This window comes from Camponotus floridanus, unplaced genomic scaffold, assembly GCF_003227725.1.
Source record: "Camponotus floridanus strain SB8 unplaced genomic scaffold, Cflo_v7.5 scaffold24, whole genome shotgun sequence".
NCBI classification, from domain to species: Eukaryota; Metazoa; Arthropoda; class Insecta; order Hymenoptera; family Formicidae; genus Camponotus; species Camponotus floridanus.
This window is the reverse complement of record NW_020229370.1, coordinates 542,796-561,211: the sequence shown is the minus strand read 5'-3', so window position 1 is coordinate 561,211 and position 18,416 is coordinate 542,796. Positions and strand designations below refer to the sequence as shown.

The following is an 18,416-nucleotide window of genomic DNA, read 5'->3' as shown; positions in this document are numbered from 1 at the left end:
CCACAGATCAAAATCGAAAATTATGGAAATTATGTAAAGGATTTTATAAAATTTTCCAATAATGATAAATAATAATAATGATATAATTGATAATAAATAATTAATAATAAATAATATAATTAAAATAAATAATAAAATTGATTTTATAAAAATGTGAATGGTAAATTTTAGAAAGAGAATATCTTTGAATGATTGTCTCTCTATCTCTCATACACACGGATAAAGATTTTGATTAATAAAAATTGTAATTAACAATTTGTTCTTAAAATGAGAGTCGTGTTAGAGAGATTAGGTAAATTAGGCAAATTTTAAATTAGATATTCTCTCTTTCCCTCTCTCTCGCCCTCTCTCTTTCTTTCTCTCTTCAATTTTATGGAACACATGTATATATGTGTACATACCCAACGATGATTCCGCAATTAACTGCATTTTTGCTCTGATGAAACATAGTTCGGCGAAAAAACAAGATGGAATATGCAGGAGTCTCTGATTGAATTCCAACACATACACATACACACTCACAGAATCGCTGTTACTTTCAAAATCAAGATATTATAATATATAACATTGTATTGCACATGGTATATTCGCGTTAGAATGAACATTTTCAACAGTTTTTACCCCGACAAACGTATTTCGGTCGGAAAATAACGCGAAATATGTTCATTTTTCACCAGACTTGAGCACTTAACACACAACGCAATTACCGATACTTCCGAAATATTGGCGATATTGGCGTATATTAAATATCGCGCACGATATTTACGACATAATTACGTTGAAACGCATATTCGCTTCGTCTTTCGATATTTTTCGCACTCGAAATTCACTTTTAAACTGTAATAATCGCGAAAAATCCGGAAGAATACGACGTCGACTCCGCAAGCGACGCGATACAATAGTTATTTCAATATTTCGAGAATCGCAATATCGTCTCGCGATAGTATCGATTGAAGCAGCGAACCAATGGGAGTCGAGCGCGATACAATCGATTTTTCGTCAAAGCCAGATGTCTCTTTCGTCGAAAGAAAGGCGACCTAACCTACCGTGAGTCTTGTTTATATTTTTCGATCTTTACATTGTGATGAGAAATAAATTAGGATTGAGATATGAATGAAATTTATTGAATCTTAAAATCGATTTTTATAGGTTCTCTATATTCAAAAATAATTGTAATTACGAATAAAAGACGCAATGACACCGCCGATGGAAAGAATTCAGATTTTGGAGACTATCGAGAAGGATATTATAATATGTTTACAAAGTGCAGGTAATTACAATATTATTAATAGCTCTTATTTTTTTTCCTATTTAATTTACGACTTTCTTGTATATCAAAATACATATAGATACAAAGAGACATATGTACAAAACAAACAGTTATAGAAATAAAACAGAACTAATTATGTAAAGCAAAATATTTGATGTACGAAATGTATTAAGCGATAAAAATATATATACAGGACAAGCCTGCATGGAACTGAGTAAGGAGAAATCAAGCTTAAAGCAAGCAGAGTCGCAGACGCATCAATTTTTAAAAACACTAGGACAGTTGGAGTCTAAATTGAGCGAGCAAATTAATTATCTTACCCAGGTTTCTACAGGTACAGAATGTATATCTTGTTTCACAATACCAAACACTCTTCGATATATTTATATTTTTAACATGTCTGTAAATGTATCTCAGGTCAACCACATGAAGGTTCTGGATACGCAAGTCAGAAAGTATTACAAATGGCATGGCATAGATTGGAGCATGCACGAAGTAGAGTTAATGAACTGGAGCGTATAAAAAATAAGTTACGATGAGTGTGTAATTTTTTTCGTGAATGTGAAATGTCAAACTGTAAATATGAATAACATTAATATAATTCATGTATGTGGCAAGTCTTTTAAATACAAGTTATTTGAATAAACTTAAATATCTTTATTAAATAAAATCTCTTATTATCTTATTTATATTTGTCATTATACACATATATTTGTATCATTTTCACTGGTCAAATTGTATAATGCTAATATTTTATAATGTAAATCTAATTTTAAAAAATCAATGAGTTTCATAACAATACATATATTTTCTGAGTATTTCTTTTATTACTAAGTGTATAACATACTAAAAAAATACATAAATAACTTCTTTATATATTGTCTGTCTCTTATAATACTTATCATAAATATATATATATATATATATATATATATATATATATATATGTATATATGTATGTGTATGTGTTAGGCGCGCACATATGTGTGTGTAACAAATAGTAAACTTTATGAAAACATTCCAACAATGCGCGACATATATAATGCGTTTTATAATTAACTTATACGTATAAAATATGAACATTATGAACATTATTTATTTTGGAACACTTTTTCTCTCTTTCTCTCACTCACTCTCACTATTTCTTTCTTTCTCACTCTCATGATTTGATATTGAAATCTTTATCCATCTATAACTCCCATGCTACGTTTTACTGTAGCAGCTAATGAAAGTCGTGATCTTCTCTCTTCATCTAATTGCTTTGTTAGTAATGACATTTGTGATTGCAAGTCCGTCATTTGATTTTTTAAGGTTTTAACTGTTTCAGATAATGTCCTGTGTATAAAGCATATATTAATATTAATATACAGTATTAACATGCAAAGACTTTAACATTACACTGATATATTGTTGTTGTTGTAAATTCCTGAGTCTCAATTCTTTTTGAATTAATCAAATCACAACAATGTTGTAATATAATAAAGTGTTTTTAAGAATAAGTTTAAATAAGCAACGTTTGGCTTGGCTTCTGCAGAAATTACCATTTGAATATATTTGAGTATATTTGTTGCAATGGAGGATAAAAGAGTTTCTTTTTTCCAAATATTAATTTTTTTATACATACCTATCATTACAAGATTCCCAGATGCCTTTATTATGTGCATATGATGTCCTATCGCGTGATTTTTGTGAATCATAATCTAACATTGCTGAAAAAAAATATAATTTCTTTATGATATATAAAATATCTTGAAAAGTTTATAAACAAATCGTTAATATTTATCTCTTTTTTAGATTAGTTATCACTTACAATTAGATTCTCCAGAATGTACAGTAAATCTAGCATTGACAGAAAGACAATAACTCTCTATTACTTTCAGTATGATTGCATCTTCTTCAAACTGTCGCTCGTCTATAATGTAAAATACAATAGATGATTTAAAAAAAACTTAATACTTTAATACAATTTAAGATATAGATAAATCTTACTGCATGATCGTTGTAGACGTGATGTGTCTGTAGTATCTATTTTTCCAAAGCTTTTAAGAGAATATAAGGGAGGAGCAGGTCTTAATGATGCAAGACTCCAAGGTGTCTTAATTCCTGGAGACGTGCAATGCTCCATTATCGGCCGTTGATGCTTCCCATTCAACTGATTGTTCACTTGCTACAATATACAATATTATTTATTTTATTTCAAGAATATCATTAACATATAATGAGAAATGTTTCTATTATTTTTATGCATGCATAGCTTAAAACTTTATCTATTAAGGTCACATCTTATAATTTTTATATATGTTACATATATAACAATATAATTATATGTATAACATATATATAAATATATTTTTTAGTACAGAACTTTTATTCTATTGCGATCCTATATTTGATAAGGAACTATTTTGAAGATATAAAACATAATTGTATCAATTTAGAGTGCACGCCCTACCTAGAAGCTAAAGCTGTATCTAATAAAAATCAATAGAATTTTTCACAAAGTGAATGATCGAAATATGATAAAATAAAGGTATGTGCAGAGAAACTTGTAATGTTTTTTCAAAGTTATCTTATAACATATATTGTGTTAGTAAAGCAAAAGCTTACTTCACACAACATGGCTGTGAAATAAGGGCATACTATTTTCGATGAAAAATGATAATTAGTAAAAACGCCAGCAATTGTTAAAAAACTGAAATGATCAAAGAAACAGCCATGCCATGGAAGCTTGCCTTGTTCTGTATTTCCAAATATTGGAATAGGTTTCTTGAGCCACCAATGAGCATACAGTCCAGATGAATACACTTGATTAGTTGGTTCATGTTCTTCCATAATCGGCTGTATTGGACGAACTACATGTCTCCCGACTTTTTTAATTACACATTGATGTGCGTACGGTATCGGTTGCGTATATCTCTTTCCTTGTACATTTCCATAATTTAACAGGGGGTGAGTTAGCAGAGAGATTTCTTGAATTTTTTTCTCGCTATTATTCGAATCGTTATTCACATCGTTATCGCTAGGTTTTGCAAGACTTGTACATTCATCAATATTTTTGGACGAAGCCAGAGAATGGGCACTATCTCGAGGTGTAGAGCCAAACGGCGAGGTGCAAATACACTGATGCTCAAATTTATTTTCATCATTATCGCTTTCGCTATGAGATGTTCTTACAGGATCTGTATATTTGGTATGACTAGATGCATACGACTTGTAACAGGAATTAATTTCAGACGAATTTAGGCGATAACTCTCGGCCATTCCCGAATCCGATGATTGCAAACTAGTATTTGCGCACGTTTCTTTTTTTATGCTATTTTTCTCGGTGGATGTCGTTGAATATTGAATCTCCGACATCTTCGGATAGAGTTCGATCGTTTTCGAATAATTCATCGTTAGACCGCTGTGCTCTTGGTCGTGTGGAATTTCCAAATGTTCTCGACAAAAATCGTTACAACGTGTATGAAACTTCGACGTATAGGATTTGCTTGACGCGAGTGGCAGGACGTGACTCATTGTGGCATCGGCCGGTAAACTTTTACTAGTTTCGAAGGTAGAACGATCGACTCTCGATGCGAAATTCGTGAGTGAGGAAGTGTTCGCGAGCCCCACCATACTAAGATCAGTATTATCTATCACATATCTAACGTCTAATATCAACGAGGATTTACGCAATATTCGTGGCTCCTCTTGTATGTTACTTTCAATGGATGTATTTGACTCTGATTCTTCACTACTACGAGCAGTTAAAATAATATAGGTCACATTGCATTTTCTCATTTTTACATCGCTCAAATCTGGCTTCAAAATATATTGCATATATAACAACTTTTTCATTAATTCAGGATATATAACTTTTCTCCTCACGAGCTTCGCAAAGTATCTCGAGAGTCGCGCGTACGGAGGATGATGACAACTCACACGAGACACTGTTGGTGATTTTAAGAGACTACTAGTGCCTTGTTCCTGAATCAAGAGATCAATCCAACGCTGCCTTTCTTCCCTTGTGGCACACAACACGACAATACTCTCAATCATTGGCCCTTAAAATTTACATATTATATTATTTATATAAATCACTGTTTTAGGAAATAACTAGTCATTTTGTAATTAAAAAAAATAGATGTAGCTGTACATATAATATATAAACTGTTCGTCATTATTATTTTCTAAATTACAAAATGCATATTTATTGTGCTCGTTGTAAGATAGAATTATGATACACAAAAAATAACAATAATCTCATACCAGTAATCTCAAGAGCATTTCTTATTTCATCTGTATCTTCAATTCCAGTTACATTAATACCAGTTAATGGAAGTTTTCCCTGCACATATCATTGCAATACACAAAATAAGATCATTATACTATTAAATTATTAGCATAATAAAAATATATTCCAAATATATACCTCATAAATGAAGGAACTCATTCTGGGGCTGGTACTAAGAACTAACAGCGTAGTGGGAAACAAAACAAAGTATCTATCTCTGCGATCTACAGTTGCTAGAGTTACAGATCCAACATAAATAATCTCGCCTAACGAACTTAATTCTTCACCTTCCCATCCTTTAATTCCACTAGTTAATATTTGAAGCGCCAACTCACGCTGTTTACGTATGGAAGCACAATGATCCTAATAATAAAAATATATCATATTATGAAATATAAATTTCAATGCAATTTTAATAACAATTGTTTTGTAGATTGAGATTATAAATCATTGAGATCATACTGTGATTTCTCTATACACTGCTATACTACGTTGAGTATCCCCTCTATCAGGATGATTCTTTTCAGTATATCTTTCTAATTCTTGAAGCATAGCAGAGTACTTGTCCAATCTTCGGAATGGCTTACTAAGGCCAGTGGTTAATACCAATATGCCAGGTGATATTGCTCCACTACGTTCCATAAATTCATTTAATTCATCTCTAAAATATGATGATATATAATGATTAATGTATTTGATTATTATAAAAATATAGTTTTAATAAAGTAATCTTATATCTTTCTCAGTAACTACCTGTATCTATCTAATATACAAACAGCTTGTGGATGATTATTACAATATGTAGTATGAATAGATTTTAGCCTTGGTGCAATAGTTAGAAAAAGATTCCCTACTCTTGCAGAGAGTCCTTGTAAAATGGTTGCTTCTAAATTTGCCAATAAACTATGATGAGTTTCCAAGATTTCGTGTATATTACCAAGTAGCTGCTTATATTCATCTTTCTTCAGTCTGTATAAATATATACATATAATTGTAATATAAATTTTTATAGTATATAAGAGAGATATTTATAGATTGATTATAGAGAGATTTTTATAATATATAAAATATATTTTTTCTCTGTAATTTATTATGTAACTTACATGTTTGATGCTTCAAGAGGCTGTAAGAAGTTATTCACCAAACCTTGCAGTTCTGCTACATTTACTCTCTCAGAATCTACAATATCCTTCAATACTATGTCACGATTAAGTTTCTGATGGGCAGGTGATTCTTGTGGGCTCCTTTCTGGAGATGTTTTGATTGATGTATGACCACCATCTATATACATATTTATTTATCAGTACAGTATATAATATATTATTAAATTGATAATATTAAAATTATATGTTAGAATTAATATTAAAATTGAAAGCAAATAAGTTATGCATAATAATATTATTTAAAGCATTCAAATTTAAATATATTTAAAAAATTTCCTGTACCTGGAATTCTATATTCTTTGACATAATTCGAGGGAAACCAACCAGTTTTATCGTGTAATGTCCCTTCCCACCAGCCTTCGTCATCTACTTGAGTTATCGTTATTATATCTCCCTTCTTAAAACACAACTAAAAAAATGAGAATATTGTATAATAAAAATAAAAGACGTATTTTTGGAAACTACTATATATTGCTTCGATATCGTGCGATATCTTTTCAAGCATCATTCAATGAGAGGCATTTTTTTCTGTTACATACCTCATCGTTATTCTTCCCTTTGAAGGAAAAAAGCGCTATAACAAATTTCGGTGCATCGGGCTTCGACATAATTTTCGTGTTTCGTTAATTATGAATCGTAAGAGAATGTCAAGGAACTAAAGTAGTATCCCCGGGCATCTCCTTCTCACGGAATAACATTCAAATTGGCCTTCGGAGTACACGAGAAGGTGCTTGTTCCAGAATCACAACATAACTCGCAGGCATGAAAACGCCATAACACGGAGAGTATTTTGTCATACATATATTTCAAATATCCTTCTCGCTTCTGTCATGCAAGAATTAGTCGCACGCCTGCAGGAACGCGATGGTATTAGGTATCTATACTTATGCACATACACAACTTGCTCAATTACACTCGCTGCCTATAAATAAACGCAACTGCAGAACCGCACGCCACGTGACTGTGCATACGTCACGAACAGATCTCCAGTCCTTGTTTTTAAAAAAAAGCAAACAAAAAATGCATCGCAGATCGGAGATTGGAAGATAGAGTTATTTTTATTTATTTCATCAATTTTATTTTATTTTTTTATTTTATTTTGTATTTATGTATTTATGTATATATATACATGTACATACGTTGATTTAAATATCCCGCCAATTCTTGTTATCCATAGTGTATTCGAAAATCCTATTCGTAGAGTAGAACATCTTTTAATTGACCAATCAGGATATAAAGATTTTTCTGTCCTGATTAGTCAATTAAAGGCTACTTTATTCTGCTGATAGGATTTCTGAACGCATCTTCTGATACATTCACATGTGCAATACTCGACGCTATTTTTGTTTCGAAGATTCTTCACTTTGATGGGCATCGAATATTTATACTTTGAAGCGAAAATAATATTAAATAGAGTACAGTCCTCAGTTCTACGTGTAACAAAATGACACAAGAACGTGATATGCGATGTAACATTTTCAACGAGCGTCTTCAGAAAAATGTTACAGAGGTAAAGTTTACTTTTATCACACGAGTTTATTTTTGCGAATAACAAATGTGTGTGTGTGTGTTAGATTTGCATTATATTACATATACTATAAGCACAGTTAGATGCACAGCACTAGCAACCAATCTAATTATTGCGATATTATTTCGATACATTTAGACTATTTCGATATTTCGATTTAACACGCCACTCAAAATTTTAACTTTAATTTTAGCAATAAGATAATCGAGAAATAGAAAAATATGAGAAAGAGACTAATTATATATATATATATATATATATATATATATATATATATATTATTTTATATTAAGCTCTAGTCTTTTTATACTAAAAGTTTGAAATAAAATTTATATTTAATAGAGAGACTGATATGTGCTTTTTTCAGATGAGATTATATCGATATTGATAATATTATTTCAAACTTTTGAACAATTAATCGCAACAATTAATAAGAAGGGAACAATGAATACAAAAATGAACCAAATTTAAAGATTCACATACAAATACAATAAAATAACATAATATTTTTAAAAAAGAGCCTCTCATCACCAACAGATTACATAATTCTCTAAAAAAATTAGAGAAAAGGAATTCTCTCTTTCACATTTTAAGAGAAACAAAAACAAAAACGATACGAATTGATTTAATATTTAATATATAAGTGAATAGCAAACTCGCAAACAAATGAGTGAACTTAATAAACAAATCAAGTATCAAATCTAATAAAGTACAATAATTTAATTAATTGTTGAACAATGATACGTCGGTATATAAGATCTGTCGGTCCTGATATTTCTCCCCAACATTACATAATTACTCTTGAAATAATTACAATTAGCAGATTTTATTACGCAGATTACGTATTTCAATTGTGATGACGATGCAACGGAAATTTATTTAGCAACGGAAACGATATTAAGGTTGGGAACAAACCGGATGCGCAAACCGATTGATCTGTGACTGAACCGATTAATTTAAAAACAATGCGAATCTCTTGATTTATGTTTATATATATATATATACATATGTATATGTGTATATGTATTACTTTTAAAAGAACGTATACAGAAAAATTATAGTAAAATTATAATAAAACTATCTATTCCATTTTTTTAACACTAGATTAATATTTCTTTTTTTTTATTTTCTTCTACATAGTTTTGCTATATTTGAATCAATACTTCTTGCTAAATTAACTCTTTCTGAATTTTATTTATAATTTTAATATAAAGTTAATTTTGTAAAATTTCACTCTTTAAATTATATATATGATATATAATTATATTGCATATATAATTATATATCATATATATAATTTATTTATTTTTAAAAAATTTTTTAAAAATGACGACAGGCAGTCGAATGAGTGACAGTAGAACAGTTTAAAAAAAGTATATAAAAATCAAATACATAATTTTAAGTCCTATAAGCAGATATAATTTTGAGAATAAAAAATGCAGCCATTGTTGAAATGAGAATGCAACTTTTTCTATGATTTCTCATCATCGATCAGAGTATTGCATTTTCACATAATCGATCAGTGCCATCAATACCAGTAAAGCGAGAGATGATAATCGGATGAATGTAATAGAGAAAGAAGCGGATAAAAAGAGAAGCAACGCATAAGGGTAGTGAGGGAAGGGGCACGGATGGAGATAAAGCGATTGACCCTCGCCCCCTCAATGACCTGTCAGAGAGATATCGTTCCACTAAATTTCACTCGCATATCAGTCGAACGCGTGCATACACACTCCTCTATAGTCGTCCGAGCCCTATGCCACACGTCGTCGTCATCGATAAGCATCTTTCTCGGGAGCCAGAGGAAGATCATAGTGCCAGAAACACTTAACGACACAAAGCATATATGTGTATGTGCTAAAATTAAAATTAATTAATAATTAATCTATTGATTGATAAAAATAAAAGTGATATGTGGTGCGAGTTGCGTTCGGAAATGAGAGCAGCGATCCTCTTAATAGTGTGCTGTTTCCTGTGCAGCTTGTGTGCGGGTGATGAGTCGAAAAAACTGAATGATATCTCGTCATCTTCGATAAATGGTATGATATAATTTCAACGAATTGTTTTGTAATTAAGTCTATATACTTATCTAACAAGTCTATATACTATATTTAAATGTGATTCAATCAAATTACAAAGATCACGTTGAAGAAACATGTGCTTTTTGTAATTAAAATTGTCGATTCTCCTTAACTCTATATAAATACAGCCAATTTTATATTACTTGTAAATTTCTTCAATATTTTCTTAATCGAATTAAATGTTACTTGTGGATATTACTTGTATTTTTTTTCTTCTAATATAAAATTGTATCTGAAAAACTCAACTTTGAGAAACTAATTTTCATCATATAAACAATAAATAAAAGAACGATTGACGTTATTAATTTGATAAGCACGAGAAATAATCGCAACATTATTTTTCATGCAAATCATTCTTTTTACGCAATATAATGTACAGTTCACAAGGCAATCATAGCATAAATGTAAGATATCGTTTTCAAAATTTCGTTAATTGAATCCAATAAGCTAATTCGAACTTGAATATTTTAGGATGATAATTTTTGAAACTAAAAATTTTATATTATTAAGATTATATATAGTTTTAATACTTTTTCTTCATATTTATTTATCATTTAATGTTATTATTAAAAGACATTATATTAGAATTATTAATTAAGAAGGAGATGATGTATGATTTATTCTAGACAAAAATAAGGCAGCTCAGATTGCAGCGGGCGAGCAACGCCTCGGGGATCAAATTCGTGCGATCCTCAAGCATTATCAGCAAGATGATCCGGTCGGACTTCCGGGCGCACCGGTACCGGATCCGATGTCCGTGCCGGATATGAAGCATTCCTTTTCCATATACACTATGCATTTTAAGCAAGTCAACGTTTACGGATTATCCAAATTCCGTATCGAGCATGTAGAATCGGAGCTGGCTCGTATGCAGGTAAATTGAAAAATTGTCAAAAGAAAAGAAGTATAAAAAATTAAAAGAGATGTTGAATTTAATGCGATGATATTTTTATTCTAATATTTTTTTATCAGATACATGTTTCTTTCTAGATTAAAAATTTGTTTCTTTTTTTTATTTAATTATATTGTACTTATTTAGACGTTATTTTTATAAGATTTTAATTTAAAACTTATTAAAGTATCAAGAAAGAGAATAAAACTTGCAAAAAAATATTGACTTCCTTTTGGCTAAGGAAAAATCCACTCAGATTGGCTATAAAATTTGCTATTAAGAAATATATATGAAAGATATATATATGTATAACGATTCGGAAACATCTTATATATGCTATTTTTGTACAATACATTTAAATTACTTTTTATGAATATTATCACATATTTATATTATTTATACTTTTTTGTTTGCGGAAATCTCTTCAATTTCGGATTTCCTATGATGAATATGAAAGGCAAATGTATTTTTGAGGTGTCCGTCGCAGTAAGGATCGATAGTCTTGTCATTCACGGATTGTACACACTGCAATCGTGGCTATCAAGATCGACCGGCAATTTTACATCGAAACTCACCGGCGTAAATGTGGAGGGTCTCGCTAGGCTGGAAGTGGCCACCGATGGTAAATTACAGGCCACGAACATCGATATGGATCTGACCTTTGACAAGATCGATTTAGATTTCAAGAATCTGGGATTCTTAGCCACGGTCTTCCAAAGCGTCATCAATTCTATCGGCTCTTTTCTTTTTGACAGCATCAAGCCATTCATATTAAAAGAAGTTAACACAAACATGAGGTATAATATATCCTTGAATTTCTGGGCGAATATTTCCTTTACGCCGAAAAGTAATAAAATAAATGAAAACTGATTAAAAATAAAAATGTTATATACACATAAGTAAAAGTGATCAGATACAAAATAGTAACTGAATATTGATACTGAAAAAAATATTAATTTGGATCGGACACGTCATTTTTTTAATTTAAATTTTATGATGTTTTACCATCTATTAAACAAATATTATATATAAATCTTATGTACAATATATTTCATAAAATTTCATTTAATAGAACAAATATATTTCTTTCTTTATTTCTCTTTTTCTTTTTTGTTCTTATCAAATAATGTATAATATATTTTAAATTCTTTGTTAATTCTTATTCGAAGCACTTTTTTAATAAAGTTGATATGTTTCAGGGGTGAAGTGAATAAGCATATATCACAATTACCGCAGTATTTCCCGAATTCGATTTCACCTTTCGACATGGCAGTGGCGGAAGCTCGTAAGCAGGTTTCTGAAATGGGTTACGATCCATACAAATTAAAAGATTACAGCCAGATCGCTGGTATATTCACTGTGACCTTGTCACATACCTGGATCACCGGTCTGGCCAGTTTCTATCGCATGGGCAACATAACAATTACCTTGGAAAACGGAATTGTGAGTGTGGCTTTTAAAATGGCTTGATAAAATCTGTAATAGTTATCTGAAATATCTCACTTGAAAAGTTTTAAAGTAGTGTATAGCAGTTCTGTGTAAAAATATCACGAGAATAAGTATAGTATGGAATCTCGCTTTAAAGAAAATGATATTAAAAAGGTGAATAAATTTGTAGTCGAATTTAAATCAGTTCTATCTAAGGATCTTTTTGAAGTATAGACGATATACACGCAGTCGCATTATCATAATCGCAACGCAATTATTGCGTAATGTTACGTAAAGACACGATTTGTTTGAGATTTTGGCATGCACGTGTGTAAACGTGTAGGTTTGTTTTTTATTTTCAAAGTGAAGAGATTTATACGCTATGACACTTTGCTGCAGGTATATGCGCTTCTGGATGTCGGCACCCAGAAGTTAAAGGGCATGACGCACTGGGAAGTGAGCGTGATCGGCGGCTTCCTGTCTCGCGCCGGTACTGTGTCCTTCACTATACAGTACTTCCGAGTACAAATCAAACTGAGCCAGTCGTTGGACACGCGAAAGCGCGCCACCTTAGAGGAATTGGAGCTCGAGCTGGGCAACATCCAGGCGAGGGTCCACGGTGCAGGCACGCTCGATTATCTCATGGAGGCAGGCATCAATATAGTGCCGAACCTGTTAAGGTAAATTGTAATGACCATGGCCATTATTGTAAAATGTGCGTCAACATCTCAAGGCGACGCCTGCAATTGGATTTTTTAATCTTGAACAGATTAGAATAAATATTAGGAGATGTGTATCTAATATATCTTTTCTGACAAAAGAAATCTGCCATCAATAAATATTCAGGAATGTTATACTTATTTTTTATTTAAACTTTTTATTTAACATTAGAATACAAAGTTTTCGGATTTTTATTTTTTACAAAATTCTTACCTATATAATATAATAATATAATAATATAATAATAAACCTATATTAATGATAATTGCAACGATCCATCATTAAAGACTAAATGAAAATGTTTCTTTGAATTTTTCTTGAATATCTATCTAAATATTTTATTTATATTTTATTAAACTATACTTAACTATTTCTTCGTATATGTGTATTTTATCTTTTGAATCTTCTTTATACTTCTAATTCTGATTTTTTTATTATGCTGCTTTATTTTCATAGGTATCAGATCATGGATGCGATTGAGGGTCCGTTGAAGAGACGCATACAAATAGAATTGAGTAAGGTAGACGTGGAGAAATTGATTGATGAAAAAATTCCGATGATAGAGGAACAAGTCAAGGGTTTGATACCCGTAGAAGAAACGATCTTAGAAGAATCGTTACTGTCAAATCAGGACGATCAGATACCGTTCTCCGAGAGCGAAGAAAATCGAGGACCATCGTAAGAAAGCCATAGATAATAATCAAACTTTTTAATTCCATTTCAGATAACCTATGATTCAGAACGAAATGTGTTATTTATAATCTTATATATCTATAGCCTGACATACATATATATTGGATTAAGAAAAAAATAGTTTATGGCGATTTTTATAGAAAAAAATTATATTATAAATACAAGTTTCTTGTGCAAATTATATCGTCTAAAGCAAACTTCATAACATACAAAAACAGAAGGAATAAAAATTGTATGTATATACATTATTATATAATGTATTTTGCATAAATGCGCACATGATCAATAGAAAATTCAGACTTAATGACTTGTTTAAAGCGATGAAATATTTATCGCGATGTTTCTCGTGAGTATAAATCTTTATGCTCTCCATTAGTATGTTAAAAGATATAAATATTCAACATAATCGTGTTTAAACCTAAAGCATTGCTCTTCATAATTAAATCACCAATATTAAGCAAAAGTATTTGCAAAATTTATACGATTATAGTATAAGCATAAGTAATGATCACAACTTTGCAAGAATTATATATGCATTTAAAAAATGATATCTTTAAAAAAATCATCTTTATTTAAAAAAAAACAATAATATATTATAATATAACATTAATAATATATATATTTATAATATAACATTAATAATATATTATAATATATTATATAATTATGATATATAGTCAAATATAATAATAAATATAATAATAATGAATGTTTAGAGAAGGAAAAATAATAATATTCAAGAATAAATTGAGAAGAAATCTTTATTGCAAAAATATCATTAGCGCGTGAGATATTATATTACAGTTATAATTACATAGATTAAATAAAAAGCGAATGAAATGACGAAAGAAAAGTAAAATCATCTTTAACACTAAACATGGAATATGCATTTAATCGCTTGAACACAACTGATTCGAAATATGAATATACATGAAATACGTTACATAATATATTACATTTATATTTCTACTTTACTTCTTGGCTAGTAACGATAGGTAATCGATATCGATTTACCGATAATTCTGCACACACTCTATACAACTCGCATTCATTGTTAAAAAGAATAGTTACGTAAACGATGTTTGAACATATAAGTACGAACTCTAAATTAGGAATCATCAAGTTAAGACAAAGAAACTACATCAATTATTACATAACAAGCTCCTTATAAGCGATAGCAATTGATACATTTTGAGAACGAATCTTGATGGCATGAATCGAAATTGATCGCCAAATATAGGCTCTAACGAATCCGAGTTACATTTAGCAACATTATGCAATTTCGTAACAATGCTGTTATTCGCAATCCAATCAGTATCGCATTGCAAGAGCTTGTCAACAAAATAATTGGCAACTGCAGGTAGTGATTATGTATAATTTCCTACAATTATGGCCACAGGCATTCAAACGCGCGAAGAAATGACTCACGGTTGCATTTATAAAGACGAATCGATGTACTTGCTAATTTTTACTCTTAAAAATCTCACGCAGATGTAAAAATCTAATTCTCAGGCGATCGATCATCAAACTATGAGTCAAATTAATATCGAATGCGACTTGTTCTTTTGATACATACAATAATTCCCTAATATACATATTTCATATACATAGATTAATATATATTAGCAGATGTTACTGTCGAGATGCAGTATTGATCGTACGTATCTAACAATAGATTCGCAAATCGAATAACGCAAACTTGTCTCAAGGACATTTGAAGATCATCAAAACATTTGATTATCCTAAATGCCGATCAATTTTAATCAAATCTCTGTTTCTTTTCGCGTATCGTTTGCTATAGACAATAGACAATTCAATAAATTTGATCAGCTTTAAACATGATTTGAATATTTAAATATAATATTTAAACAGGACTTGAAACGCCTGGACAATTTTGCGTTATCCAAGATCGCATCAGCGCATTACGCAGCCTTGATGGCCGGCTTGAAGCTTCGTTGAATCGGCACGATTCGTTCACCCGGCGCCGGGAGTGCCAATCTAGGAGCCGTGATGGTCAGGATACCATCAGACGACAGGCTGGGTTTCACGTGACCGATATCGTAGCCTTTGGGCAACACATAGCGGCGCACGAACTGACGCGAGACGTAGCCGTGTTTGTCTTTCCTCTCGTTGTGTTTGCCCTCGACGGTGATGCATCTGTCGTCGGTACGTACGGTGATCTCCTCCGGCGTGAACTGCTGCACGTCCACGATCACCTGGTACTTGTCCTCATCGCGCTCGACCGTCGCCGTGCCACCCACCTGACGGTCCAGGTTTTCAAACATGTCACGCCAAGGCCGGAAAGTGTCATGGAACGACGGAAACGGCGATGTCCATGGATCATTGTGCCGCAAGCTCAGCTGCCGAAAGTGCTGCTCCACGTCGCGATGCCAGTGGTCCATATCGTCCCACCAGTTGCGGAATACATCTCTCGGTATCAGGGCCATAATTTCCTAAAACTAGATTAATGTTTGTCTGAATGCATATGTCATTTTTGTCATCTATTAAAAAAAAAAGGATATAAATTATTATTTCTGAAAAGCTTTAATATATAAGCTTTAATATATAAGGAAAAAAATAATGTAAAAATTACTTTTAATTATTATTATATTATAATTAATATATACTTATAATAAGGAATATAAAAAAATATATATTCTAGGCATATGGTAGAAATATAGTAAAATAATAATGAATATATATATATATATATATATATATATATATATATATATTCTATAAATAGAAAACAAAAAAGAGTAAATTTGCTTTTTAAATTACAATTTCACCTAGAACAATATAAAAAATATCAATATATAATACGTTTCTAATATAATTATATATTATCTACTTTTAAAATCAAATAAACAAGATATCTATATTGATATTTATCTTACAGTTGTATAAAGGATTCCAATTTTGAAATAATTTTATATAGACATTATATACAAAACTTCAAAAATAACATTTACATAATAATCTTTCACATCGACATAATCAAAGTTATATGATAAATTTTTAAGAATTTCAAATCGTAATAAAAATGATAAATATCTTGAAAGTAATGAAAATTTAAATAAGAAAGCACGAAAAAATAAAATAATTAAAAGCAAATCTACTCTGTCTATATGAGAATTATCCAAATAATAATCGCAACATAACATTAATATTTAAAACTGAAGAGAAAGAAACTTGGAAAGCCTCATACAAATTATATATATATATATATATATATATATATATATATATATATATATATATAATTAAATATAATAAATGCCCAATCTTTTTTTTATCAAAAAACAATTCCATAATTCTAATATCGCATAAACATAACAATGTAATAATTCAATTAATTCATACAATTCCGTACTATTGTTAAATAATTATACATAATGCAATAATTCATGCAACGAAATTTGTAGAAGGCAAATCACTGTTGTATGTATATACGTACTTTGTTGCCAGAAGTCACTCGCGTCCTTCAATACGATATACAGATGTTCGATTAGCGTTACGCGAGATTACTTGTCAAACTGCGCAATAAAAATATTCACTGTCAAGTTCAAGATTCTCCCAAGATCCTTCGAGCGCGAATTATCGCAACAAACTGCGCAACAGAGCCGCAGCGCCGGTTTATATTTGGTTTGCCGCTCTTTTCGAGACCATTCGACCGTATGCGCGCGCGCATGCGCAACGCACACATTGCCGCACTCGCTCGAGTATTCGGTAACGTGTTTGTTTTGCGTCTGTCGACCTTCTCGTAATTTCTAGCAGTGTCAATCGTCGAGGCTCGTTTATCTAGGTGATTTGTCATCATTCGCGAAAGATGTATGTCGATTCGTACAATTCGGTTCTGAAAGAAAACATTGTGCTTTTGTATAAATTTAAAACATATTTTATTTTTACAAACACCGAGTGTGTGCTAATCACGCATTGTTTATTAAAGTTAAAAAGATTTACTTGTAATTGAAATTTAAGGAAAATATGATGAAGAAATATCTAAATTAATGATAAGTATTTTATTGACTAGTATTTTATTGTTTTTATAGGTTAGCAGAATTTAAAGGTACAAAGTTTACTTTCATAATTAAATAATTTTTCTCATAATTTTGAAAATTCTTTATGATTAGCACTTATTGATAAATTCAATGTTATCTTTAACAATTCAAAACTTAATATTTTACAAAAATATTTGTAGGGAGAAAAAACAAAAAAAAATAGAAAAATAAAAACTCTTTATTGAAGACTATAAATTATATATCTATTGAATAAATTATACAATTATAATTAAGTAAATTATATAATTATAATTAAGTAAATTATATAAAATAAACATGATACATTAGTGTTATGTCAGCCTTTCCA

The 18,416-nt window shown here is 30.5% G+C and overlaps 5 protein-coding genes across 6 annotated transcripts in view; 2 read left to right on the top strand and 3 right to left on the bottom strand.

Annotated features, from left to right (window-relative positions):
* Positions 1-561, bottom strand: part of LOC105250594 (synaptotagmin-7) — a 156,983-nt gene extending 156,422 nt beyond the window's left edge. The window contains exon 1 of the mRNA XM_011256806.3: positions 402-561. The gene's annotated coding sequence lies outside the window, so the exon portion shown is untranslated. The remainder of the gene's footprint in view (positions 1-401) is intronic.
* A 534-nt stretch (positions 562-1,095) lies between these two features.
* LOC105250652 (mediator of RNA polymerase II transcription subunit 11) lies at positions 1,096-1,922 on the top strand. The gene is made up of 3 exons (XM_025409048.1): positions 1,096-1,270; positions 1,464-1,604; positions 1,688-1,922. The coding sequence occupies exons 1-3, from the start codon at positions 1,195-1,197 to the stop codon at positions 1,807-1,809; spliced, it is 339 nt and encodes a 112-aa protein (XP_025264833.1). The 5' UTR covers positions 1,096-1,194; the 3' UTR covers positions 1,810-1,922.
* A 298-nt stretch (positions 1,923-2,220) lies between these two features.
* On the bottom strand, positions 2,221-7,666 carry LOC105250666 (rho guanine nucleotide exchange factor 7). 2 transcript variants are annotated; one of them, XM_011256866.3, is made up of 12 exons: positions 7,246-7,655; positions 6,989-7,115; positions 6,647-6,824; positions 6,297-6,512; positions 6,006-6,204; positions 5,682-5,906; positions 5,519-5,597; positions 5,192-5,313; positions 3,260-3,437; positions 3,081-3,182; positions 2,895-2,979; positions 2,221-2,605 (listed from the first exon to the last, which is right to left on the bottom strand). In XM_011256866.3, exons 1-12 carry the CDS (start codon positions 7,312-7,314, stop codon positions 2,452-2,454), a joined length of 1,734 nt encoding a protein of 577 aa, XP_011255168.2. In that variant the 5' UTR covers positions 7,315-7,655; the 3' UTR covers positions 2,221-2,451. The 2 variants fall into 2 exon arrangements, 1 of the variants encoding a protein (XP_011255168.2); XR_003122872.1 differs by lacking the exons at positions 2,221-2,605; positions 2,895-2,979 and having other exon boundaries at positions 4,003-5,313; positions 7,246-7,666.
* A 2,050-nt stretch (positions 7,667-9,716) lies between these two features.
* Positions 9,717-14,511, top strand: LOC105250673. Its single transcript, XM_011256879.3, has 6 exons — positions 9,717-10,273; positions 10,942-11,189; positions 11,682-12,004; positions 12,407-12,650; positions 13,035-13,315; positions 13,812-14,511. The coding sequence occupies exons 1-6, from the start codon at positions 10,147-10,149 to the stop codon at positions 14,035-14,037; spliced, it is 1,449 nt and encodes a 482-aa protein (XP_011255181.1). The 5' UTR covers positions 9,717-10,146; the 3' UTR covers positions 14,038-14,511.
* Positions 14,512-15,510: 999 nt separating this feature from the next.
* LOC105250681 (protein lethal(2)essential for life) lies at positions 15,511-17,877 on the bottom strand. The gene is made up of 2 exons (XM_011256892.3): positions 17,506-17,877; positions 15,511-16,507 (listed from the first exon to the last, which is right to left on the bottom strand). Exon 2 carries the CDS (start codon positions 16,493-16,495, stop codon positions 15,971-15,973), a length of 525 nt encoding a protein of 174 aa, XP_011255194.1. The 5' UTR covers positions 16,496-16,507; positions 17,506-17,877; the 3' UTR covers positions 15,511-15,970.
* Between the last annotated feature and the right edge of the window lie 539 nt (positions 17,878-18,416).